General features: G+C 65.3%; 1 protein-coding gene across 2 annotated transcripts in view; it reads right to left on the bottom strand.

Annotated features, from left to right (window-relative positions):
* The window catches only part of NCOR2 (nuclear receptor corepressor 2), a 155257-nt gene that overhangs the window by 31088 nt on the left and 97057 nt on the right, over positions 1-27112 (bottom strand). For both annotated transcript variants that reach the window (XM_069497217.1, XM_069497218.1), the window contains exons 18-21: positions 17624-17766; positions 10917-11064; positions 7552-7602; positions 5944-6556 (exon numbers count right to left, since the gene is read on the bottom strand). In XM_069497217.1, coding sequence (XP_069353318.1) covers positions 5944-6556; positions 7552-7602; positions 10917-11064; positions 17624-17766 — 955 coding nt within the window. The remainder of the gene's footprint in view (positions 1-5943; positions 6557-7551; positions 7603-10916; positions 11065-17623; positions 17767-27112) is intronic.

Here is a 27112-nt window from a genome sequence, read left to right as displayed (position 1 = left end):
TGACACAGAACCGGAGACCTACACAGGGGCAGAGCCTGCTCTGGGGTGCTCTGGGGTGTGGTTCCCGAGGTGCTCAGTGGTGCCACCTCCTTCAGGAAGCCTCCCGGGATTCCCAGGACCCTAGCCCTGGGCACAGCACCTGCCACAACCCCCTTCTGGCACAAGGTCTCCAAGAGCAGGAACAGGGTCTGCTCTAGCCCTTCAACCCCTCGTTCTCGACTCCGTCCTGCCACCTGCGTCTGCTGAGCACAGAGCAGGCCTGGCCCTGGGCTTGGGGTGCACGGAGGAGGCACAGAATCTGGTCTCTGCCCCAGGGCTCCGGGGCAGCTGAGGGACCACACGGTGTATGAGGGCACCAGCCGCGGGCCTGGAGCTCGGCCGGAGGGCAGGACTAAGGCAGGCCGGAGAAGCCGGCGGTCCCTGCAGGCACAGCCCCTCCTGCGCACGGCGACCACAGGACCCGGCGCCACGTACAGACTATGAGGCACAGCCACTGCCTCAAGGTAAGAGCCGTGACAACAACCAGGACACAGCTCCTGCCCTCCGAGCCCCGGCTGCCCGGGTGGGACGGCCAGCAACAAGGAATCACGTCTCCTTCCTGCCACGGGCACGTGACAGGCCAGCCCTGCGGGTACCGGCCTCCTGCCCGCATCTGCCACACGCTCGGCCGAGCGGGGAGAGCAGAGACAGGCCCGGCGATGCCTGCCGCAGCTGCCCACGGCGCGCAGGGCGGGCCGAGACAGCAAGGTCACCCTGACTTCTGCAGGCACAGCCAGCGCCACGCAGGCCCCTCCCTACCTGTCCCCACTCGTTCTGAGGACCCCTGAAAGCCTCTCCTCTGGCTGCTGCCCCTCCTCGCTCCCTGCACCTGGGCCAGCCCCGCTTTGCCCACCACCCTCAGGCCGGGGCGCCCTGACCCAGGTCTGACAGCGATGCCATCCCTGCCCGGCACTCCCCACCTGCTCCTCTGGCCGCCCCCGTCACCCCCTCCGCGTTATCCTCCCCCTCGTCCCTTTCAACTGCTTGCGTTTGCAAACTGAAATTTAACAAAGAATGCTGCAGCCACGCTGCACAACAGTCTGGCCGCTCCTCAACAGGTAAACGTGGGGCTCCCCTGCGACCCCACCTGCCGATCCTGGGTGTACGCGCTCACGACAAAGACGGCGGCCACGCAAAACCCACACGCCGGTGCTCAAGGCAGAACCGGCCACGTGGCCGGAATGGAAACACGAGGGACACATACACAAAACGTGGTCTCCCGCACGCTCGCTGAAAGGGACGCAACACTGACACAGGCCACGGCACGGACGCACCGTGGCAATGAGCCACACACGAAAGGCCACGTACTGTGGGATCCCACCCCTACCAAACAGCCAAGCAGGCAAAGCTACAGAGACGGCGCACTAGTGGGTGCCAGGGGACAAGGGTAGGAGAAAATGAGGGTGACCGCTCATGGTTCGCAGTCCCTTTCTGGGGTGACAGCTTCATGACATTGTGACTATGCCAAGGATGACTTGTAGGGCACACAAATTCTGTCTTAATGAAGCTGTCACAAAAAGGAAGATAAAAATATCCCGTGTGCTGGCCTTAAAACAAAGGATTTGATATACCTGCCGTATTTTTTTCTACGAATGGTAAAAATGCATATTCTATATGTACATACAAGAAAAATACTAAAATATAAATTTTTAAACTTTTGTGTATGCTTCCGTAGAGACACAAAATGTGAATTTATAACACGTATAAAAGAAAGCGTAGGTGTCCCACGCGGACCGTCCTTGAGTGGGGCCCTCCAGGCAGGGCCTGTGCGCTCTCTCCTGCCTTGGTTTCCCTGGGGCTCCCCGCCCGGGCGAGGGGCAGTCAGACTGCTGGGGACGCACAGAGGCCCCACGAGACGCAGGAGTTGGGGGGCCGGGGGCTGACAGTGTGCTGGAGCCCCCGGTCCCAGCCAGCCCTCGTGGGTGAAGGCCACACCCGCACAAGGGCCGCCGGGTTCAAACCCCCATGGAGCACGAGGGCCCTAAGCCCCCAGAGGGGACAGCCACCGACAGAGGCGGGGGGGGGTAGGTGGGTGCTCAGAGCGACACCCCCCCCAGAAGCCCTCCCTGCTGGCTCTGCCTCTCCCACGCCTTTGTCTTCTGGAAAGACAGTGGCTTTGAGCTCCCTTTCTGGGGGTCCGCGAAGGGAGGGGGATGGGCTCTGAGGCCTGGCGCCCACCCTGCCTATCCACCCCTGTGGCCGAGAGCTCAGGCTCTGGGTTTGAGTCCCCTCTTTGACCATGGAAGAGCCAACCGTGCCTCAGTTTCCTCATCTGTAACATGGAGAGGAAAGCAGGTGCCACCCCACAGGCTGTCCTGTGGGCGACCAAGGGGACGGGCGTGACCAGCGTCTGGAGCTCGCAGGACAGGCTGCCTTCTTACTCCTGCTGTCTCCCCACCTTGGAAGGCCCGGGCTGGGGAGACCAGGGCCGGGGGACGTTCATCAGGAGTGCCCTGGCCTGTGACAGTGCGTCCCCAAGTCCACAGAGCCCTGCCTCAGCTTCCCCCTGGTCACCAGACTGCGACAGTCCTTGCAACGCCCTAGGGCTGGCGGGTGGGGCTGGGCTGGCCTGCGAACAAGCCCCCTCTGCCCCAGCAGGGCCCCGAGACCAGGCCCTGACTCCTCACCCCAACCCCGGCCCTGCCCACCATGACCTCCTCTCCTGCCCTCCCATGCCCCCAAATATTCACTCTGCTCCTCGCCATGGGCCTCTCCGCCACCCACTGAACATGCGCTCATGTCGTCACAGGGCCTTTGCACGGGCTGCCCCTTGCTGGGCTCCCATCACCCTCCAGTGTCACCTCCTCAGAGAGGCCCTCCCTGCTTGCCAGCCCACGGTCTCCCTCCCCGCTTAGCGAGTGAGCAACTGCCCAGGGACCCGTCTGTCCTGTTCCTGGCACCTAAGAACGTGCCGGGCACACACGGGTACCCAGTCACTTGTGGGATAAGAACAGAGGACAAACTGCGGTCACGATTCCTTCAAAACTCCAGGGGGACAGCGGAGGAAGCCGCACTCCAGCCCCTCTCGGAGTGACACTGGGGGTCCCGCAGCACATCCAGAGGCGGCAGCAAATCTTTCCCTGAGTGCCCTCATGGGCTGGCGCTTCGCGGCCGTTAACTCAGTTACTCTTGCCATGAGCCATCCACGCCCATCCTACAGACGGCACAGCAGAGGCTGGGGGCAGGGGACCCCAGGGCCCGGCCCTGCCAAACAGCATCCAGCCACCTTCTCCAGGAAATGAGACGGGGAGGGCAGGCAGGCTCGGGGTTTTGCAATCAAAGCCACTATCTCTGGTCGTCTGCCAAGAAAACTCCCAGGCAGAGCTGCCTGGCAGAAAGTGCCGGAGAGCAAGAGCAGAACGGCTCTCTCCCCTGGGGTTGTCCAGGCAGGGGCCGGACGAGATTCATCTCACGTTCCTCCAGGAACACGGAGCTCACCCGGCTGGGGCTGCCAGGCCAGGAGGAGGGCGGTGGGCAGGCGGCCAGGACCAGGGGTCGCCCGGGGCCCGCCCGGCCCTCGGCCTTTCCCGGGAGGCCCGGGCCGCCGGGCCGTGCTCTGACGCATCTCGCTTGCGTCTGCCAGCGCCCACCCGGCCCTGCGTGGTCACGGCCGGCAAAGGGAGGGGCGGCGGCCGCCGGCCAGGAAGAGGTCAGCAGACTGGCCCACGTCCAGCCTCGCTCGCCGAGACGGCAAGGCAGGACCCGCGGGTGGGGGACCGGCCCCAGTCACACGGGGCATGACGGACCAGGTGTCCCAACTCCCAGCCGAGGACTCCTGCGCTCCCCGGGGCTGGATGCCGGACTCTAGGCAGGAGCGGGGACAACCGCCAGGCCCAGCTGGGGCGGGGGGTGAGGGGGGGGCTGTCTGGGGAGCAGGTGGGAGGCTCAGAGTCCCCTGCGGGGCACAGGGCCCGGCCCGAGGGGTCTGGGGGGCTGCAGGATTCAAGCCAACCCCCTTGGCTCTCCAGCCTGGGCCGGCCACGTGTCCCCAAAACACAGACTCCAGGAGGCCGCTTATCAGTGCGGCCGCCCTGTGAGCTCAGCGCTCTTGCCGCAGGGCAGGACCATGTTTCCATGACTCCGTCCCCACAGCCAGCAGACGCGGGTGGGGACCCAGGCGCGGAGACCCTGGCCGGCTGAGCTGCGCCGTGAGCACTGCTTTCTTTCAGGTACCCACAGCACCCTCGGAAAGCTGCCTGGCACTCCCAGGACCGCCCCCCACCCCACCCACGGTTTCGCACACAGGTGAGGCTTGTGTCAGCTGTGGTCCCCAGGGGCCCCCAGACGCAGGACACAGAGGACACCTGGGGCTCACCTCCCTTTGGGGAACCCAAGGAGACTGGAGGGATGAGTCTGAGTTCACAGCAAACATTCTAGAACTTCCCATCTTAACGTGCCCCAGGGTGAATCCCGGGGCAAAGGCAGAGGCTCTGGGCGAACACAAAGCTCAGGTTTTCCTCCCTCGCTCTGCCCGGAATGTTTCCAAGAGAACCAAAACAGACAGCACTGTTTCTAGTGACAATAAAGTGATCCGCCCGCCTCGCCAGCAAACAGCTCCTCCAGGCCTCCAGATGTGAGCGGGCACCGAGTCACCAAGGGTCTGCCCTCGGCCACCCGGGACCGGCCCTGATCGGGTGGACGGGCGGCTCTGGTCCCGGCCTGGGCCCAGGGTCCCACGGCACCCGCACTGACAGCGGTTAAAATGCGGTGTCCCCAGGGCCTCGGGCAGGGCGCCCACGCCGGGGCAAAGGCAGAGGTGAGGAAGGGAGGAGCACACGGCAAACAGGAAGGCGCGGGGTCCCGCCAGGACACCCCAGCAGGAAAGGAATTCCTCCCTGAGAACCTCCCCACCTTCCGGAACCCCAAGAGCTGAGGGCCGGGGCTCCTGGCCCACAGGAGAAGAGTCTCCCCCTGCCCCCACCTTCAGCTTCTCCAACTCGGCCCCCAGGACAACCGCGGCCGCCTCCTGCCTGTGCCTCGACCCCCACACGGCAGCCAGCCGGCTGGTTTCCGGGGGTAAACCACACCCCGGCCTCTTGGGCAGAAGCTCTGAAGGTCCGAAAACAAACGTAGCTGCCCACCTGGCCTGCGAGGGCCCCTTGCCCCCCGGGCTCCGCTCCTGAACCCCCCCGGGCGCACCCCACATTCCCGCCCTGGGCCACTGCGCTTGCCCCTCCCGTCACATTGAGGGTAGAACCGTGTTGCCCAAGAAGACGTGTTCAAATCCTGACCCGGGTCCCTGTGAACGTGGCCTGACTGGGAAATGGGTTGTTTGCTGATGTGATCAAGTTAAGACGAGGCCACGTCGGTTCAGGGTGGCCCTAGTCCAACCCTGGCGTCTTTCTAAGAAAAAGCTTCGGACATGGAGACACACGGAGGAGAAAGCCACCTGACGACAGAGGCGGAGGCCAGAGCAACGTGCCCACAAGCCGAGGACTGTCGCAGCCGCCAGCGGCTGGGAGAGGTACGGACGGATCTGCCCCGTCTCGCAGGGGCTGTGCCTCCTCCCCCCGCACCTCGCTCTCGGACTTCTGGCCTCCAGGACCCTGCCAGCGTACAACCGTTTCAAGCCACTTGGTCCGTGGCACCATGGGATGGTAACCCTAAGGAAACTCACACACGCTGCCCGGCACTCTCTCTCCCTGGCGCCTCCCATGGCTCCTTCCTGCTCCGTCCAGTCTCAGCTTGAACATCACCCCCTGGGAGGTCCTCCTCACCCCACCCGCACCTGTTCCTGGACTGTTCCGCGTCCGCCTCCCTAACAGGACCAGGGACCAGGGGCTCCCCGAGGGCAGGCAGAGCCGGCCCGTGCGCTGTCTCAGTATACAGCAGCTGCTCAATAAGCGCTTACAGAATGAACACGCGCAGACAAAAGCCCAAGCCAGGCCTGCCGCCTCCGCTCACCTGTTCTTGTCGCCGCCCTCAGGCTCGTCCACCTCGTCGGCGCTGCAGGTGGCGCTCGAGTCGCTGTCCTGGGGGGCGCCCGAGCCCTTGGCCGCGGGGGCCCTGCCGCCGGCACCCTCCTTCTTCTCTGCCTTGAGCGCCCCCTCGGGCGTGGCCTCTAGAGCGGCCTCGGTGCCCTCGCCCGGGTCCGGGCCGGCCTCGGCCTCCTCCTTGCACTCGCTCTTCACGGGCTCCTCGGGCGCCGCCCCGGGCTCGTCCGCCTTTCCGGCCTCCGTCACCAGCTCTTCGGCCACAGGGGGCTTCTGCTCATCCCCTTCCTCTGCCGGGGGTGCCGCTGCAGCCTCTTCCTCCTTCTCCTCCTTGGGGACCACGGGAGGGGGTGCGGAGGGTGACACGGGTGCCGGTGGGGGTGTGGGGGGGCCGGCAGCTTCGGGAGCCTGGGCGGGTTCGGCGGGGGCCGGGGCGTCCTCCGGCGGAGGGGTGGGCGGCTCAGGGGGCGGCCCGTCGGCGCCCGGGGCGGGCAGGGGCTTGGGCCCGTTCTGCCCCGTGTCCTTGGCGGCCTCGGCGCGCGGGGAGGGGATGCTCTCGGTGTCGGAGCTGTTGTTGACGGTGGCTGTGCGGGGAGAACAGACGGGGCTAAGCGGTGCCCGGGGGAGGCAGGCAGGGCCCCTTGGGGCGCAGTGGCCGTGGCCTGACACCAACACAGCCCTGTGGCTCCTACGCACCTGACACCTGCCCGGAGCCCCACCCCTGAGACAAAGCCACTGGCCAGGTGACTGCCTTTACAGGTGGCTGCCTGCTTCCTGGGCGACCCTGGTGCCCACGACCCGGCTAACTCCCAACCCCGGGATCTCCTGGCTGCTGGCACGGCCAACAGAGCCAGACTGAGGGTGGCCAATGGGCACAGGTCTCTGTCCTGGGAGTCTCCATGTTCTCGTCTGAGCCCTGCCCCCAGCTCTGCCCCTCACTGGCTGTGCACCTCGGGAAACTCAGGTAGCCTCTCGGGCCTCAGTTTTCCCAGCTGCAGAATGGGTAGAACTGCAGTTCCTACCTCACAGGGTGGGTGAGCCAGTGAGGGTGACGGCACAGGGTGACTGACTGCCCGGTGCGTATCTGCTGTGGCATTGTCACCATCACCCCAACAGGGCAATGCAAACGGGACCAGCCCCCCGCGCGGAGGCCCCAGGGATGGCCCACGGCGATGCAGTCCCACAGCAGGAGGCTGAGGGACCTCCACTCCAGTCCTGTATCTGTAGCCCTAAGACCCCCTCCCTTCCACTTCTCTGGGTCTCAATTTCCCCCATTTTCTATAAAACGGGGACACTTGGAAACCCCTGCATTTGCTGTTGGGGAAACGAACAGCAAGAGATCCAGGGCACACGTCGGGGCAAACCAGCAGCACAGGCAAGCGGGGAGCCTAACCTGCAAGCCGGGACCAGCATGGGGAACAGACACTCACCGGGCAGGGGCACAGAGGAGGTGGCAGCAGACCATGGTGCTCATGGCAGAGGCATGCTCCCAGGAGGGGGGCCCCTTGCAAGGGACAGGTGCCCTCGGTGCCCTCCCCGGCCCTACCCCTGCCCCCGGGCCAGCCGGCCACGTCCGTACCTGGGCCACTGCATTCCCCTCTGGGCACCTCACTCCCAGAGGCGTGTAAGGCTAGAAGGAAGTTAGACAAGAGTTAGAAGTGAGGGGGCAGCAGCGGGGAGGGCATGGAGGGGGTGGGGTGGCCGGCAGGGGGGCCTGGGGCCTGGCAGGCGAAAAGCGGGACCCACAGCAGCTTCCGCGGGCAGCTCACCCGCCTGCCCTTCCACTTGGACTCCTCTGCCCCCAGGCTCTGGCCGTGAGCCGCCGCAGGGGACCAGAAGCAGCCCTGCGCAGGCAGGTCCAAGGCCGGTCCGAGGCCGGCCAGCAGCGAGGTCACTCAGGGAAAAGCAAGCCACAGCCACCCTGGGCGTCCCCAGACCAGTCACTGGCCCCCTGGCTCCAGGTGCCCTGGGGTGGGCGTGCTGACGTCAGGGTGCGCAAGGTGGGAGGGAGAGGACTATGTCCTCCAGCCCCCCGCCCCCCCCATCTCCCCAGCCCCCTGCTTCTCGCGCCTCCCTGCAGGGCCCGGAGCAGCGACCCCCCCTTCCAGAAACAGCGACACGGGCTCGCTCTGCACAGAGCTCTTCGCACACGTGACTCACTCGGTCCTCAAGGACCTCCAAGATCGAGAGGGTCACCGCTCTCATCTGCAGATGCGCAAACGAGGCAGGGAGGTCGTCAGCCTGCCCAAGGTCACGCCGGCAGGGGCAGACACACCGAACCCAGCAGCCCGTGTCCCCAGCCACTGGGCTTCCCACCCCTGCCTGGTGACTTTAGCTGTGTCACCCCTCCCGTCCACGCAGTCAGACCACGGGACGTAGGGAGGCCAGCGCTGAGAGCCCTGGGACAAGCGGCCCAACCTCTGGAGTCTCAGTTTGTTAGTCTACAAAATGGGCGTTAGCCCCAGACTCTCCCTATGACCAAGAGACTGCTGCGGGTCTACACCAGTGGCAGCCCCTGGAGGGCTCGTGCAAACTCAGTCACCAGGCTCCGTCCCCAAGATGTTTCTGATTCAGTAGGTGCAGGCTGGGGCCCAAGAATCGGCACGATGGGGCGCTCGCACCCTGCCAGCCACTGCCCGAGGACGTGTGCGCTGCATCACACCCGTGCATGGCAGGTGCTTAAAAAATACCAACACGGAACCAAAGCCACCCCTGGCCGCCTCTCCCTCCTGCACACCCAAGAAGTCGTGGGGAGAAGCTTCCAGAGCCAGGCTGAGTTTGAATCTCCGTAGCCAAACGGACTTTGGGGACGCCCTCTGTAAAACAGGGACAATGACGTCCCTGCTTTGTGCTGCTGTCTCGATCGGGGGAGTTAACCAGGGCTCCTACTGGTCCCAGGACTGTCACCGTTACAGGGACCGTCACCGTTACAGGAAACATCCCGGGCCAGAGGACTCCCCCCTCCCCTGCACCGGTTTATCTCCAGCCTAGAGCCCACAAGGCACTTTTTGCCTGTCCCCGTGAAGGGGTCTGCAGCACCACTGGGCTGGCTGGGGCTTCCGGAAGGTTCTGTCAGGGCAACCTCAGGCCCCAACCCAAGTCCTACTTCCCCAATCCTAGTCCCAGGGACGGGGTCACACATGCGAATGCTGGCTGGGCTGGAGACACCATGTGAGTGACTCTCCTGTCCCTGCGCCTCAGTTTCCTCATCCTTAAGATGGGTATAACGCCCTGGGCACCAGGGTGGGTGCTGGGAGGCTTCATCAGGGCCTTGTGAACGGCTGTTCTCACCGTGGAAGCCAGGTGGTCACAGGAGCCTCAGCTCTGGCCAGACCAGCACCCCTCCTCCCCTGTCCCTACCGGGATATGAGATATGTGAACCCTACAGGTGACGGGGAGCTCACTACCACGCGTCTGTTCCTGTCTTGATATTAAGCCAAAGTCTGGTTTCCTCCAGTTTTCCCACCGAGCCTGCCCTGCCCACGCGGACAGCTGGAAGGATATTTCGAGAGGGGATTGGGTTACTGCTCCCTGGGTCTTCTCTCTTCCTGGCTACAGACCAGGACCCAAAATGGGATGGCCAGAGGGACCTGCAGCCGTGGCAGGACACTGGCCAGGCCTCTGGCAGACTCGGGCTAGAGAGACCCAGAGCTGCCAGGAGGCCAGACGCCGTACCCTGGACTCTATACCCCAGACCCTCCCCCGGCTTGAGACAACAGTAACCTCGGGTCTGACTATCCACTTTCAACCAGGAACTAGGATTCGGGCTGGTGAAGACATCGTGGGGCCAGCAGAGCCCGCATCTACTCGCAGGCCTGGCTTACAGACCCAGGAGGGGACTTGTGCCTCCTTCACCACCTTGGCAGAAGCCTGGGAGTCCCGATTCGGAAAAAGAGGCAGACGGGAATGATAGGAAGACGCCCCGGACTGGCGGCAGGAGGAAAGAACTTGAACCTGAGGACTACGCTGGGCTGCTCCGGGCAGAGAATGGATGGAAGGGAAGACAAAGACATTTGGCCAAGCAAGGGCGGGGCCTGCAGCGGTGTTGTGGGGCGGGAGCAGGTCTAGACCCAGCTTCTCTGAGAGGGAAACGGAGGTACAGTGCGGGGTCAAAGGTGACTTACTAATCGGGAGTGCAGGGTCTGGCCTTGGGCAGCCTGGGTTCAATCCCTGGGTCTCTAAGCGATTATTGTGCGATTGAGCCACGTGCTATGGGGGGTGGGAGGTTAAGGTGACGATTGTGCGCGGTCACAGTCCTCCTTTTGGGGCTGGAGAGGGGACCCACCGGAGCAATCTACATGACATGATCGCTTGACGCTCCCCGCAGCACTCACCTGGCGGGGGCTCACCTGAGACAGGTGCAGCCGCGCCCCGTGACACCTGAGCCCACACCTTCGACTGTCCCCAGCTCAGCTGCCCCGGATCGGAAATGGGGACAGTAAGTAAGGGGTCTAAGGGGTCCACACGATGTGTCACCCAGACGGGAGACTTGAGAGGAAGAGGAGGCACTAAACGTGATCATGTAACTTTTGAAGTATTGATCGACTAACAGATCAGTTCTGTTTATTCTGGTCAACTATATAAAAATAGTTCTAGTCAAAAAACTGTTTTCCAAAGTAAATTCTTTCCTGAACGGTGCCGCCAGACGGGGTGACAAGACCACAGGCACCAGCAGGGCTGTCCTGGCCATACGGTCGCCCCGGCCCGAGGCGGCACCCGTGGGCGTCCAGAGAGCCCAGTGCGGCTCGGGGCCCAGGGGCGGCGACTATCACCGTTTCTGCTGCCGTCGCCATCGCAGGGCTGGATGCCGGACAGCCCCGCGCACCTGCCTCTCCCCTCGAGGGGAGTCCAGGCCCCCTCTAAGAAGGACCCGGACGTCTGGGGGCAAGGGGCTGCCAGGCCAGCCCCTGCCTCGCCCTTGACACCGCCCCCGCCCGCCCTCACCTTCCGCCTCCTCTGCCATCTCCTCCTCGTTCCCGCTGCCGCCCGACGCCTCCATCTCCTCGTCCTCCACGGCGGGCTGGAAGGCCGCCTCCTCGCTGGCCGCCGCAGGCGCTTTCTTCTTCTTCCTCCGCGCGTTCCTCTCCTTCTCCTGGGGCACAGGGACAGCGGCGGGCGGGTCAGGGCCTGGGCTGTCAGCCCGGGGACTCCCTGTGCCCGAGGCCACCCACAGCTGTGAGGGGCAGCGATCCCGGCCTGGTGGCCGCCAGGGCGACCTGCCCCCAACCCGGCAGCCGCCGCCGCAGCCAGACACGCCAGGGGTTATTTTTACCGGTGGGGTCATTCCCCCACCATGTCCCAGATACGCCCTGGGCACGGTCTGGCCTCTCGCTGCCCTGACACCCCCCTGAGCAGGTGGGAACCTGCCTCTGCCCGGAGCCCCCAGGGCTGCTCCAGCTCCTGCCACTCTGCCAGCCCCAGTGGTGGCCGCGCTCCCAGGGGACACCTGCCAACTCCGTCCGCACGTGCGGACCGAATGAACAGACCAAACTCTTCACGTCTCACCTGCCCCCACAAGGCCCGGAGACAGGCCAGCTGGGGAAGCTCAGCGTGTCACCCCACACCACACCAGGGGCCGTGGGCAGACAAGGTCCCGCTCCCCAAGGCCGGCTGCCTGGGAGACCAGCGACACGTCGTGCAAAGAGACCAGACTCAGAGGGTGACAGAGGTGGGGCAGGAGAGCCCAGGGCGGGGGCCCCTCTGGACAGAAAGGTCAGGAAAGGCCTCTGCAAGGAGGGGACGTGACCCCAGATCGGAGTGGGGGTGGGCATCACCTGGCCCTGCAGAGTGCCAGGTGCGGGAACTACAGGGCGAAGGCCCCGGGCGGGCAGCCGCTGGGCATGCTGGAGGAGCAGACGAGGCCCTCACCGCGCAGCCCCTCACCCCCCCCCCCCCCCACATTGCAGCCTGCTCCCCGGGACCCCCAGCTCCTCACATGGGAGCCAGGCTCCCGTCTCTGTGCCTCCCTGGGCCAGGAGTGTCTTTGCTCCCCACGCCAAGCCAGGCCGAGGCTCAGAAAGTGTCTGTCGACCGACCTGCTAAGCGACTGTGAATGGCGGCCTCCGTGGGCTCGAACACGTGGTCGGCAGGGAGGGGGTGCGTATGGGGGCAGCATCTCCTGGGGGGTCCTGAGGTGCCCAGAGACTCCCAGGAGGATGTACGGACCCTAAGAGGGTGTCTGCCCCCTCTGCTGTGACTCGGGGGCTGCAGCCTGAGCCCTCTGGGGTCTCCGAGAAGGAGGCGGAGCCCGTGACATGTCTGGAGGTGACAGTAGCTCTCAGCGAAGACCCCTGTATGCGACTGAACAGCGTCCCCCCAAATTCACATCCACCCAGAACCTCAAAACGTGACCCCACTTAGAAATGGGATTTTGCAACATAGTCGGTTAAGATGAGGTCACACTGCAGTACGGTGGCCCCTCCGTCCAGTATGACGGTGGCCTTTCCAGGAGGGAAATATGGACACAGGGACAGCCACGTGACCGTGGAGCGAGTGACACATCCGTAAGCCGAGGAAGGCCGAGGACTGCCAGGAGCAGGAGACGGAAGAGGCTCCGCCGGGGCCTCGAGGGCAAGGGGGGCCCTACGCACACCCCGACCTCAGACTCCGGCCGCCAGAACCACAGGAGACACAACTGTCACCGTTTTAAGCCCCCTGGTTTGTGGCACTTGGTGATCACAGGGAGCTGACAGAGCCCCGGCGCGCTGGTCCCCAGGCTGCAGGGAAAAGCCACCGTGAGTGAGGACGCGCACAGCCTGCTCTCGGGGACAAACGCCCTGTCACCTGCAGACCAGGCGCTGCCTGTTCCAGCCTCACACTGTGGCCGGGAGGGCAGAGGGGGTGGGAACTGGCCCCGTGGGGAGGGGGGTCCTCACGCTCCAAATGTGCTGTCCCCAGGCCCCGCCACAGCCCAGGGCTGGGATCACTTCCTGTCCTGCCTTCTTCCTGAGCAAACAGGGGTCTCCGGGCACAGCCACTCGGAATGCCGGGAGGAAAAGGGAAACGTCTGCTTGCCCATGAGTCACGGTTTCTGTCACTAACGCTCGGCCAGAGTGCCACGGCCCCGCCCCCGCCGAGTGTCCACGGGGCCCGGTCCAGGGATGTCCCACGTGCACCCAGGCCCGGCCCCAAACCCTGAGCGTCTCCGGGGGGCCCTGGCTGTGGGTTCTGCGGTGGACCCAGGGCGGCCCTGCTTCCCCAATCTACTTGCGGCAGGCGGGGGCTCGCAGAACAGGGGTCTCCTGCTGGCCTGGCCGCGAAACTCACCCTCTAGAGCCGTGAGTCTCTCTGGGAGGGTCCCCAAGACTTGGCAGCGGGGTGGGGATGGTGCCAACGCCCCGAATCCCCCCAGGCTGGGTCTGAGAGGCTGAAACTTAGCGAGCATCCCTGGAATCGCAGCAAATCCTCCCCCACGGCCCAGCCCCTCCGATCAGAAGGTGAGAATGGAACAGGAGAGGCAGGCCAGTGATACCCATACCAACCATGACAGCGACGCTTATTAAGCGCCTACTGTGTGTAAGACGTTTTCCAGCATTAATTCACTGGACCCGCACAGCTGCTCTGCAAATCAGGGCACGTCACCCCCTGCTTCGAGCTCTCCAGGGCTCCCCAATACCTGGACTACAACCCCACGCCCTCCCCCAGCCACACAGCCCCGCGTGTGGTCTAGCCACAGACCTAGAACTGGGCCCCCCACCTCTCCAAGTTGCCGTCCAGGCCACACCCCCTCGGTCACTGTGCTACCAACACGCTGCCCTCCCCGCCTGGGGCCTCCACGCCAGCCGCTCCTCTGCCTGGACGCCCTTCCCTGGACCCGCGCCTCCACGTCCTCACCTCCTTCAGGGCTTCGCTCGGCCGGCGCTTCCCCAGCGAGGTCTTCCCTGCTCACCCGGCAAAGACCAGCCACCCCTCCCACTCCCCCAGCAACCACTTCCTCCTACAGCCCCCGGCTTAGCGTGCTCAGGCCGCATCCTGAAAGCACGCGTTAACGTGTCTCCCGCACTAGACCTCGCTCCTCGAGGGCTGGGATTTGTCTGTCCTCGGCGGTACTCCCGCCACACCAGGAACGGCACCTGGCACAGAACAGGCGCTCCGTAACTGCTTGTTTGGCTGAACGAACCTGGGAGACCAGGACACCAGGTCAGAGAGGCAAAGACACTTGCCCAAGACAACACAGCTCGCGCAGCGAGCCCAGGTTTGAATGCAGGCCAGGTCCAGACACCGCCCTGCCAGGCCCATCTCCCCGCAGCCTGTGCGGCCTCAGACGGAAGAGACAACAGAGGAGAACGGAGCAGGGCCGGGCCAGGGCCGAGACAGCAGAGCCTGAGAAGCGCGGAAGTGGAGCCCCAGGGGCCTGGATCCGCAGATGGAGAGAGGGTAACCTTCGGCCATAAGGAGAGGGAGGGAAAACCTCGGAGAAGTCACCGATGCCAACTGTTACATAACCCCGCGACGTGCTCCGCCTGCCGCCTGATCCTGCTTCCTGCTGACGTCGCCCGCGGCCACGCTCCGGCCAGGCCTGGTGCTGGGGGGAGGGGACACCCGCTGACCCTCAGTCCCTGTGCTTTCCCCACTGCTGCCTTCGCTGGCCAAGGGTGACACGTCTTCCTGTGCCCGACGGGGCCGGGCCAGGGGCTGTCACTGCGTCAGGACTGGAGGGTGCGGGGAGGGGTGGGGGGGAGGCAGAGGTCACCAGGTTCGGCGGCACCTCACAAGGCCTGCTTGCATACTCCAGTGATGGGGAGCTCACCCCTGCACCAAGGGCGGCCACTGTCACGGCGGAGCGCCCCAGGATGAGCTGGACCACCTGCGATGGGTCCCTGCACCTGCTCACAGGCTTTGTCTGCAGCTCTCCAGGCCAGTCTGCTCCTTCGAGGTCAGCCGGAGCGAGAACCGGCCCCACGCTCCCAAATCACCTGTTCTCGTTCAGGGGCCAATCTGGTCTCAGGTTTCCCTTCCTGTCCACACCCCTCTGCAGGCGGCCAGCGACACAGCCACTAACCGCGATCTTCACAGTCGGGGACAGGAAGGCCACCTCCCTTAGCAGCCTTTGCTCCATCTCACTCAGACCAGAGTCACTCTTACAGACACGGGGACAATCCACCCCGAGAGCCCAGCCTGGATGGGTCGCCTCTCAGCTCAAGAGCCTTCAGTGGCTCCCCACGGCCCAGTGAAGAAATGCCCGGCGCCCTCAGCCCAGCAGGAAAACCCTCGAGACACCTGCCACTGCTTCCCGGGGGCCGGGATCAACACCGGTTTGCTGAAGGCACGCTGAGGACGATGATGATGCCCCCACGCTTACTGAGCGCTACCCTCGCGGCAGGCACCTCCCTCCACAAAAGAGAACTCGTGCTCCTCAAGACAGCCCTGTAAGTAGGTCCTATTCCTATCCCCATTTTGTAGAGGGGGAAACTGAGGCTTGGAGAGGTGATACCACGTACCCCTGGGCACCAGTCTCTAAGCAGCACAGCTGGGGTACAAATGTGCTACCCCAGAGCCCTGCTAGGCACGGTCCCTCTAGGCTGCCTCTCTGCATGAAGCAAGGAATGAATCAGGCAAGGGCACGCCACCGCCAGCACCATCGCGCCTCTGCTTAGCCGAGGACTTGTGACTTGCTGGGTCCCCTTCTACGCTCTTTACAACCACTCGGATCATTCCCACAACAGCTCTTTGAGGTGGGTTCCACTACTGTCCCCATTTCACAGGTGGGGAAACTGAGGCACTGAGAGGCCATGTCACTTGCCCAAAGCCACACTGCTGGTAAGTGGCAGAGCCCACATTCAGACCCGGTGTCCTGGGCCCACAGTCCCTGCTCCCAACCCCGACACGCTGCAGCTGTTCCTGCACACGCCACGCAGGAGGGCCTCACGGGCCCCGAGGAGAGAAGGGCTGGCTTCAAACCGAACAATAACGGTAACAGTAGCGGTAACCGGGTGGCCGACCCTCCTGGGGCGCCTCCCCGGCGGACCCCTCACAGGTAACAATCCACTCAACCCTCACATGATCTCGTGGAACAAGGACTATTTCTCCCCTACTTTGCAGATGAGGAAACTGAGGCTGGCCAGGCTGAAGCCACCACCCAAGGTCACCCAAGTGCCAAATCGACAAGCTGGGACTTGGCCCCCTCTTGCCCCGAGCCAGTCGCGCTATTCACCTTGCTGGAGTCCCCAGTCCTCCCACCAAGCTCTCACGTTTGGGGCCCTGGGGGCACAGAGGTTTCCCCGAGGAAACCTGGAAAGCCAGGTGGTGGGGCCAGGGGGCCGCGGGAGGAGACGCCTGTCACCCTGCAGCCAGGTCCTGTGGATCTGGGACGGGAGCCCTGGGGTGGGCCTGGGAGAAGCTGGTGGAGGAAGGGGGAGGGTGGGGGTTGGGGACGTCTCAGGAAGCCCCTTTTGTGCCTGGGGAGGTCTCAGGGCCAAGCTCCTGACCCCGGGTCATCCTGTGTTGACCGTGCCAGACTCCTGACCTGCGCGGCAGGGACACCGGCCCACAATGTGCCCCACCCCCGCCAGGCTGCCCCGGGGCTCCCAGGGACCCGGGCAGGTGTTGAAGACGGACACCCCCGACCCTCGGCCAGCACTGAGCCTTCCTCCCGTGCAGACCTGAAGGCCCACACGGTCCAGAAAACAAGGGGCCACTGCCCGAAGCCCTGGAGCTCCAGGGACACATCCCAGGGGCCCACACGTGGGACGGTGTCCACCTGGGGCTTAGGGCCGCCGCCCACCACCCACACCCACCATGCAGTAAGACTCGCTCAGGGGGGCGGGACGTGCTCTCAAATTCTGCCTGGTGCTCAGGCAGCGATGTGCGCCGTGCGCCCCGCGGTGGGCTGCACGGAGGCGCCGCCTGCAGAACACGCTGCAAGTGCTGTAGCTCCACCCCCTCCTGTGCCTGTGAACCCACGAGGAACCCGCAGCCGGTGACTAGGAGCCTGGTGCCCAGGCTCACGGCTTTGGGTTCAAAGCCCAACTCAGCTGCTTATTAGCCAAGCTGAGCCTCAGTTTCTCCGGTTTTAAAATGGGGATGATGCTCAGTAGTGTGTCGGAAGGGAAGGACAGGAAGGAGAGGGGAAGGGAGGGAGAAAAGGCAGCAGACACCACCCCCCCAAAGTCCTGGATTCCCAGAAACAGCTGCGGAGGAAGCGGCCGCTCCTCAGAGACCACTCACACGCTCAGCGAGGCGAGCCCGCGCCTTCTGTGCTCCTGCGGCGGGAGCACGGCCGCCCCAGGCCTGCCTGGAGCCCTCCAGGAGGCCACGGCTGAGCCACCCGCTGCCCCAGACTGACTGCCCCAGGCCGTCCTTCCCACCCTGCAGCGGCTGCCCGACTGTGAGGTCCAGCAGGGCTCTTTTGCCCGGGGCTTCATTCCAACGCTCTGCGCCAATTCCTGGCTGAGTCAGAGCCCAACTCCCCCCACACGCCCCGAGGGCGCTATGGCCCCCAGAGGTGTCTGAGCTGAGGGCTGGGAGGCCGCGGTGGGGGAGGCAGAGTGGGCAGGAGGCCTGGGGGAGTCCTGCCCAGCCCTGACCATCCCGGAGGGACGCTTACAGCAGCACAGCTGCCCGCGGCCGTGTCGGGGGCCACCGGGCAAGGACCCGAGAGGCCGAGTCCTAAGGAGGCAGCCGCGTGACACCCAGGCCAGCCGGGGACTCACCATCCTCAGCTTGTGCTGCTGCAGGATCTCGTCCAGGTTCTGCCTCTTCTTGTAGTTGAAGTAGAAGTTCTTACACTGCGACACGGTCTTGGAGCCCACCATCCGGGCGATGGCCGACCAGTTCCGGCCGTGCTCCAGGAGGCCTGCGGGGGGGAGCAGACAGTGGGTGAGGGGCAGCCCAAGACCCTCCCCCCCAAGGAAGGAGACAGCGCTGAGGAGCCACATGTCACAGGCTGGGGGCCACCAGAAGGGGAGGGGTGGCCCCCGGGGTCTGCCTTCTGGGTCACTCGGCTCCAGGCTGGGGTGCATAGGAAGGGTCTGGGCTCCAGGAACAAAGAGTGACAGGTCAGGCCCCACCCAGGCCACCGTGGAGGAGGCTGGGGGCCGAGGCTGGAGTCCAGGATGCAGACCCTGCCCTGGCCCCCACCCGGCCACTGCCCCACCCCCGGCTGGGCGGGAGCCGCTGCTGTGACCCAGCCCTGACACTCTCGCAGCTGCAGCGGCCTCGGGAGACAGGCTGTTTTCCGGCCACACCGGGCCAGGGAAAGGAAGGAACGCGGCCAGCAGGGGCCGGGAGGGTGGAGGTCAGAGTGGGGTAAATGGGGCCCAGGCGCTTCCCGCTCAGGTTAACGGGGCGCCTCCAGGGCCCGAACCCCCAGGGGCACCCAACGGCCCACGCTGGACTCAGGGCCCCCCCGGCCTGTTTGGGTGGCTGGGAGTGGACGTCCCCCAAATCTCAGCCCTGCCACGGCCAAGAGCTTCTCTCCTCCCGGCGTGGGGAGAGACCCTCCAGGGATCGGCAGCCCCTGCCCCTAACGCACCCAGGCCTGCAAAATTCCCTCCACCCCCGGCTCAGGCCGGAGGTCCTGGTTTCGACGCCACAAACACGAGGCTCAGCGGTAACACGGCCCTGCTGCACCTCAAGGCAGCACCCAGGAAGCCGGGCCCCAGGGCCCGACCCGTCCGCCCGGTGAGCCCCCGGTGGCACACGCAGACGTCTCCACGTTCGTGCTGCGTCTCCTGCAGCCGTGACCTTGTGTGGCCCCAGCCGGCCGCAGCAGGTAGGGCCCGTCCACTTCCCTGAGGCTGGGGGAGCAGCAGGGCCCTCCCGACCTCGGGGCTGTGCGGCGGGACCCCCGCGAGGGCAGCAGCCCCCAAGGCCGAATCACGCTGCCGGAGACCCGGCAGCCCCTGAGCGGAGCTGCGCTAGAACTGACTTCAACGAAAGATCCCCCATGACGAAGTCTGGGCCCGTCCTCCTCGAATCAAGTCCACAACTGGAATTTCCCGGGGGTTGGGGGGCCCGAGGGGCGGCAGTTGGAGCTGGCATTTCCGTCACTCATCCACCCGTCCGTCCACCCGTCCATTTAGCCGTTCAGACACGTGCCGCTCGCCGGCTGCGTACAGAGCTCTGATAAACATGCAATAACAGCAGCAAAGACATCAACAAGCCACCCCGTCTGCCGCACGGCCAAGTGACACACGGAGTTCGCAAAGCCCTTCAGGGCCGTGGTCCTGCCCCCCCCTTGCCATCAGGGCTGGGACGCTGTCCCCGTTCCTGGGATGGGGAACAAGCTCGGAGGTTCACACCAACTCTCCTGTGCTCGGGGCGCGGGTGAAGGGGGGCGGTGGGCATGGGGCCCCAGCTTCCTGCCCTCCCGGCCCTCTGGACCCGGCGGAGTGGGGGTGACGCTGAGTGACAGGCCACCTGCTCGCCTGCGGCAGCCACAGGAGCCACGTGGCCCCACGGCCGCTCCTCAGGGTTCCTCAAGGACAGGCGCGAGGGGAGGGCCGGGGCGTGGGATCAAGTGTAACCGGGCCCCCTGACCTTTCCCTCCGCCCGCGCCAGCAACAGCTGCCACTTCCAGAACCTGGCGGCCAGGGACGCGCGTTTATTTATATTCCCCGGCCGGGGCCAAGCCGCCCAGGCAAACACGCGGGGCCAGGAGGATCACAGGCCGGAACCAGGGTAGGAGAGGGCGGGAGGGGGCGGGTCTCCCCTCTGGGCCTGCTGGGGGCAGGGTGGGGCCCCAGGGGGTGGCCCGGCCAGGGGAGGGTGACATTTCCAAACTCAGTAAATAAATAAGGAGGTGGCTGGGAGCGACTGGGGGTTGGGGCCCCTAATTAACTCTGTTCATGGGAGCTGACGGGGTGGGGGGCCGGGGAGAGGGAGTGGGGGTCACCCAGCCCTTCCTGAAACATGTGGCTCACAAAGGAGCTCTGGGCAGAGCCGTCCAGGAGCCCTGCCCGGAGCAGGCTGGGCAGGCTTGGCCATCCCTCTGCTCTCTGGCCTCAGTTTCCTTAACAGCCAAGAGGCCCCTGGGGTGGGGGTGGCAGAGGCTTCCTCTGGTTCCTGTTCTGGGAAGCCCGGGCCGCCAGTGCCGGGCACAGGGAGAAGCACTCACACACGCCACCATGCCGCGCAGCCCGCCCCGCCAGCCCCGCCAGTCCCGCCAGTCCCGCCAGCCCCGAGCACCTGGAGAGACGCCCTCCGCGTGGCTGCAGCCGGGACCCCGCGCGCCGGCACAGACCCAGGTCCTGCCCCTCCTTCCAGGGGTGCCAAAGCCCGACAGCCAGGGCAACAGGAGGAGGGGGCTTGGGGGTCGGGGGCACATCCACCGGGTCCAGAACTCCAAGTTCCCCGCCGCCCCCTCCGACCCCCCCCCCCTCACTGCCAAGCCGCAATTTCCTAACAGCCACGTCGCGGTCCCTGTCACCAGCACCCGCCGCTTCCCCCATGCCCTCCTGGGGCCACTCACTCACATCCTCTCATCCGCGTCTCCCCCTCGGCCAAGTTTTCCGGAAACATAGGGCAGGGAGGATGCTCCAGGGAGCGAAGCTAGGAGAGGCGGTCTGGGAGGCCGGGCGGCCGCGGCTCTGCGAGGCTCCTGCCTGGCGGCTGCTGGCAGCTCAGCTCTGCCTCACATCCTTCTCCGTCCAACGGCAGCAGCGAGGGAGGGAGGGAGGGAAGGAGGGAGGGCGGGCGGAGGCTGGCTCGGGAAGGGCGGGGAGGCGGCTCTGCGCCCGCCCGCCTGCCCCGGTGGCCCAGGGCTCCTCCGGCGGCTGCGGCCGCCCCCAGCTGCCCCGGGGCGTGCGAGGTGCCCTTCCCCGAGGGGGGCGGCAGCGGGAAGTTGTCAGTTGTGGGCCGGGTGCCTCTGTGCCAGGCGTCGCCAGGGTGCAGCGTCCACGGCTCCCCAGCACAGTGTGCCCGGTGTGGACACTCGGCAAGTGGTGCCAGGCAGGAGCCTCCAGACCCCCGAGCTCAGCGAAATCCGGAGACTCAGGCCCGACAGGGCAGCGGTGCCCCCGGCAGCCTGGCGGCGCCCCGGGCTGGGCTCTGATCTTCCTGCTGCCTGACCCAGCGAGACGCGTCAGGACTGAATGTGACCTCCAGACGGAGGCTCGCGGAGCAGCGGGCGGGGGAGCGTGGCAGAGGCCCAGGTTCAGAAGGGGCGGGCCGACTTGGCACTGGCTCCCCTCCCTCTCTCCCCATCCCTAGCGGTGGCGGCGTCAGCAGCGGTAAGAACAGATGAGGGTTCCAGAAAAACAGAGCTTCTCCACCCCCGGCAGACGGGGAGCAAACAGCTTCTTCCGCTGTCATCTCTCCGTGCCAGTTCCACCTGCGGTCTGCCCCCCACCCAGCCTGCTGCTGCCAAGGGCGGCCGGGCCCCCCGTGGGGGACTGTGGGTGGGCAGGGCCGGCTTCGCGTTCTGTGGGGGGGGAAGCTAGGATTCCAAGAGCTAACAACACCTCCAACCACCTAGGCTGGGGGGAAGGGCCTGGGGTCCCCAAAGGGCTCCCTGGTGCCCGAGGGTCTCGAGACACCGGCACCTCTCTCCTCGCTCTCCGCGACACCCCCAACAGCCCTATCAGCCCGCTCCCCAGAACACCTGCGGAGGCGCCCAGGCGGGTCCCGGAGGTTGAAAGTTAACAGAGCTGAACTTTGGAGCCCAGATTCAGGCCACGACTGACTTCCCTGACTCCGGGATCGTTAACCCGCTCTCCCTTTAACCCTCAGCCTTTCTCTCCTGCCCATGAAATCCCGGGGAGCAAAAGGGGTCCTGGGGCAGGACGCCAGGGGAGGGCGACCAGGGATCCAGGTCTTTCCGCCCGAGTCCCACACTCCGTTTTCCACAGGGGAGGGTGCAATGAGTTTTTAAGGATGCCAATCCGATCAAGTCACTTCTCTGCTTAAAATCTTCCAGTGACCACCCGAAGCTCCTGGGATAAAATCCAAAGGCCTCAGCCGGCCCAGGACGTCCCCGGGAGCCGGCCCCTCCTCCGTTCACTCCTGGCAGCCCCTTCACTATGAGCCCCAGGACATTTGCACAAGCTCTTCTTTCTCACAGGTGAGCCTCAAGTCACACCTCAGGGAAGCCATCCTTGACCACCCGCTCCAGAATGGAGGCTGGAGGGCGCCTTCGACACCCAGGAGCCCATCCCACACACGCTCTGGGCTGGGCCCAGACGCGGGTTCTGCCAACACGCCCTGCGGTCCGGGTTCGCTAACCCCACCTCTAATTTCTAAGGAAAGAGTCTTGTTCTGAAGAGTTAGGAGGCAGAAACTGAGAAGTGAAATTGACCAGGACAGGAAGTCAAGCCTGAATCTGAGTCAGGGTCTGGACGGGGAACCCTGCGAAGGAGCTGGGGGGCCGAAGGGGTGGGGGCCGGAGGGTGTCTCTGCTGCCGGCTGCTCTGGGCACCCCCGGGCCAGCTTCCCGCGCACCATCTGGGGGCCCCGGATGCGGCCCCCTCGGCTCAAGCGCACAGGACCCCAGAGGGGCCTGCACACCCCGCCCCGGCCTCGGATCCTCCCCCAGCCGCTGTCTCCTGTGGGCAGCACCGCCACCCTCTGTGTCTGGGGACGTCGCTGCTGTTCTCTCTGCAACCCACCCCCCACCCCGGAAGGACACTCGCCCTCCCCCCTCCAGCCAGTCGCATCCAACCCTGAGGTTTCCGGCTCCTTCCAGGGAGAACCCCAGGCCGCCTGCTTGGGGTGCACGGCCCCCGCCGCCCCTCCCCCACCAGCTGCCGTTTTCCCGTAGAAACTCGAGATTTCCTGCCCAAAACAACTATCAAAGGAGGGGGGAAAAGTCCACCCTCTTAGGCCCGAGTCCTGCCACCTCCTCAATTTGGAAACCCCAAGCCCTGGGGGGGTGGAGGGGTCCACAGGCACGAAGCCACCAGGCCGCCTCGCAGGCACCTGCTGCGTCCCACCGCGGGGCTACCTGGACCGCCGCCGTCCTCACGTCCCGTCAGGACGTGCGCAGGGCAGCACAGCTCAACTTCTACCTGCCTGCGTCTTGTCCCCATCTACTCAAGTAAGCCCGATACCTGCTCCAGCGACTACACCTGTGACTCAGACACACACGTGGTGGCCACGTCCTCTCCCGTGCATGGTAAGATGCGCTCGTTAAGATAAATACAGCCACCTGCGTGCGACCCAGCGCTGCCTCACCTTCCACCTGTCGACGCCACGGTCCCCCGCTGCAGAGCGAAGCAGGAGGCCACCAGGCTGAGCGCTCGGACGGCCCTCCCCACGCGCCACCACGGCGCCCTGTGGGCACAGGCTCCTCGCTCGGGCCCTGGTCTTCCCAACGTGCAAGGCAGAGGCCGTGTGGACACCTACGTGTGTGCACACACATGTAGAGAACACACCTTGCCACATGATAACAGGCATCGGTACTACCGTGTCAACTGCCAGGTGTCTGTGTCCCCGCGTCAGGTCCGACGTGGACGCCGATTTGTGGATTTCCCCCCAGGAGTGAAGATGGGCTGGAAGACGCCCGATCTCACCCTCAAGGGCGCGGACCAGGGAGGACGGTCTACTGGCTGCACCCCCAGGGCGTGCGGAGACCCTGACTGACCCCACCCCACTCCGAACGTCCGGCCGTGTCCCCACAGCACTCTCTCTGCAAACCCCGGGGGGAAACTGTCCCCGCTAATGCCAGCCCTGGGGCGCTGCACTGTCCCCAAACATCGGCCTCCTCGTTACCCACCCTGCGGATGGCCCCTGCCTCCCCCGCAGGGCCCTGACCGACACCTGCGCCCCCCGCATCAGCCCCCACGCCTGTGCGCTAACCGGCGGCCCACACCACCCCGCCGACACGGGCCATGCACTGCCCTCCAGGCCACATGCGGGGGCCGCTCCCCCTCTGCGGTGCCCACAGTGGGCGGCGATCCCAGACTCTGACAACAGACGCTTGGGGGGGCGTCGCACCCCTGCAGGCTCCTCGCTGGGGGCTTGCACCTCCCCCCCCCTTTATCTGCTAAAGCCAATTACCCTGCCTCTGAGGGGCGATTGGCAGCCCCTCCCCCACTCCCCAGAGAGGCACGGCCACCAGGCGGAGCAGGCCCTGGTTCCCAGGGGAGACTTCTGGGCTCACCGGGGGCCACCAGGGCCTGACCCCTGCAGCACCCTCCCCCTGTGGGCTGCCCACCTCTGCCCTCTCCCCTCAGCAGGCAGGCCCCTGGAGGCTGGCGGCCCAGAAGTGGGCCAGGGCCTATCCCTGGCCTGGGCTGATGTGACAATGGTGTGCTGGGCCCTCCCATCCCCTCCACAGCAGGGTCTCTGCCTGCCAGCAAAGGGGGCTGGGGGCCCCAGGAGCTGCGGGCAGAGCCCTGAGCCTCTCTCACAGCTGGGTGGAGACTCCAAGCCAGGCCGGGCTGACCTTTCCCAGGGGAACTAGAGTCCCTCATCCCGGCCCAGGCCTGCCCTGCCCCTCCCTCCTGGCGTGGCACGGAGCCGAGGGCAGCCAGCCAGCTCCCCAGGGCTGCCGGGTTCCTAGGAAGGCTGCCCCCTGCACGTGCCCAGCCCCCACGCTGCAGGAGCCCCAGGGCAGGCAACCATGACCCCGTGCACATGAGAAGGCAAGGCACCTGCCCCCTGGGACCCTGTGGCCATTGTGGCCCCGGCCCCTCCCCCAGTCCTCCCTCTGGTCTTCGAATAAGAGCCAAACTGTCCACAGCTGGCAAGGCCACTCTACCCCCGCAGCTTTTCCCCCCCTTCCCTCTCTGGGTTTCAACAACTTCTCACGGGACCACACTGTCCCTACGACAGGGCCTTTGCACATGCTGTTCTCTCTGCTGGATGCCCTTTCCTCCTTCACTAGCGAGTCAACAGTGCCAAGTTGCTGGACCGACTCACCCAATCCTCACACCAGCCCCATTCCTACTGGGCAAGAAGAGAGCCTGGGTTCAAATCCCAGCTCCACCACTTCACAGCTGTGTGACCTTGAGCAGCTCACTAAACCTCTCTGGGCCTTGGTTTCCTCACTTGGATAAAGAAACTAGTAACAGTGCCTGCCTCCTAAGGTTGGCAGAGAGGGAGTGACCTCATGCACGTAAGGCGTCGAGCAGTTCCCGGCACCCGGGACGTGCCCCACAGCGTTCGCTGCTGTGATTCATTACCGTTTCAGGCTTCGGGTGTCAGCCTGGCGGCCCCTTCCTCCAGGCAGCCCCCAGCACTGCGGAACCCCCTCCAGCTGTCATCGTACTTGTGCCTGGCAGACCACTTAGCTGTGACCCTCACCACACCGCCCCCCAGGCACAGGGGTGCCAAGGCCCAGAGGTGCAGACACCTGCTCCGGGTCAGGCCCCAGGAGAGGCAGAGCCGGGACGGACCCCAGGAAGGCAGGCTCCGGAGGCTGTGCGCTGAGCTGCAGGCCTGGCACTTCTGAGCACCTACTGTATACCAAGAACTGTACATCCTTGACTTGTTCCACCGTTAAAGTGCCCCTGGGAGGTGGCATCCCAGCCTCACTTTAGGGACTGAGAGACACTCAGGGTGAGACAGGGGTGGGCGGGGCCCAGGTCCCAGGGCTAAGGCGCTGGCTGTGGCCACAACGGTGACGGGGAGCTCAGCACGCCCAAGGCATCCCCGCCCCAAGCGCTTCTGTTTGCTCTCACCCAGCCCCGTGGCGGTGGGCGTGCCGGGCTAGACGGTGCCCCCAAAGCCTCTGGTCCACCCCGCCTGGGACTGGACTCTCGTTCTCAAAAGGGTCTTTGGAGACATGCCCCAGTGGAGCTGAGGTCACACTGGACCTCGGTGGGCGCTTACGAGAAGAGGGAAATTTGGACAGACACACAGGGAGGGGCCGTGTGTGGACAGCAGCAAAGCCCGAGTGACGCAGCCGCGAGCCAGGGTGCGCCAAGGGCTGCCGGCAGCCACTGGGCCCGGACGGGAGAGGAAGGAGCCTCCCCTCGCGCCCGGGGGCGAGCCCAGCCCTGCTGACACCTTGAACTTGGACTTCTGGCCTCCGGGATGGTGAGGGAATACATTTCTGTTGTTTTAAGCCACCAGTTTTCAGTCTTGTACCATGGCAGCCACAGGAAACTAACACGGTGGACACTCCTTTAATTTCCACTGTACAGACGGAGAAACTGAGGCACGGAGATGTTGGCTGACCTGCCTAAGGCCACAGAGCTAGACCCTCTAGAGGCTGAGATCTCGTTTCCTTGCGGGGGCCGGGGCCTCTGCAGCTTGTCCTTCAAGGCCAGGCCACTAAAGGCTTCCCCAGGTGCCCCGGGCCGGCTCAGGGGTCCCAAAGCCCCCGGACACCTGGCAGCTCACCTACCCCAGCCCCCGAGCACCCCTGCCTCACTCAGGACCTGGGCTGTGTCACTGTGAAATGACGGTGCAGGCCTTCTGCCTCAGGCACAGCTGGTTCTTGGTCCTCTTCCTAACTCTGGGTTTCTGATGGCTGGGCAGGGGGCTCTGGAACATTCCTAGCTTCCCCACCCCAACCCGCTACCAGCACCTGCAGCCCCGCCCCCTCCCCCTGCTTGGAACACACAGCCATTAGCAGCCACCCTGGCGGTAATCGTCCAGATTGCTGTAATTCACGGCAGACGAGCACGCTGGCGCGCGGCATTATTGCAAATGTCACCGCGCAGGGCCTCCGCGGCACGGCCCCCACGGGACCTTCTCGCTGCCGTCTCTGTGGGCAGGACCCGGGATGAGCTCACCGCCGTCGCTGAGGCCCCAACCTTGAGACGGTGGGGCACACTCCCGTCCCCGCCGGTGAGTCATCCCCAGCCGTCCTCCCAACCTCCGGATCTGCCCTTCTGGAAGGAAGACGGAGGGCAGCCAACGGCTCCGGTCCCGGGAGACAGGGAGGGCACCACGGATGGAGCCACAGCGACACCACGAGACACACCGGGGTGGGGGGACTGGGAGGCTACACGACCACAGGCTGGCCGTCCCGGGATGTCCACGCAGGGTCCTCCAGCGGGTGGGTCCCGGGGCAACCTCCTGGCCGAGGGGCCAGAGCCCGAGGACACGTATGTGATCAACAAACTCACGCACTTTCACACGGATGTTCACAGTGGCACTGCTCACAACAGCCAAACACGGAAGCCACCCCGCGTCCACGCACGGCCTGCCTGTACACGCGACGGTGTATCGCTCGGCCATATAGAGCCAGGCACGAACCTCAGACACACCACGGCCACGTGCTGCAGGATTCCATCCGCGTGAAATGTCCCCAC

The sequence above is a fragment of the Eulemur rufifrons genome, chromosome 21, assembly GCF_041146395.1.
Source record: "Eulemur rufifrons isolate Redbay chromosome 21, OSU_ERuf_1, whole genome shotgun sequence".
NCBI classification, from domain to species: domain Eukaryota; kingdom Metazoa; phylum Chordata; class Mammalia; order Primates; family Lemuridae; genus Eulemur; species Eulemur rufifrons.
The sequence above is the reverse complement of the archived record's forward strand: the minus strand, read 5'-3'. Positions and strand labels throughout refer to the sequence as shown.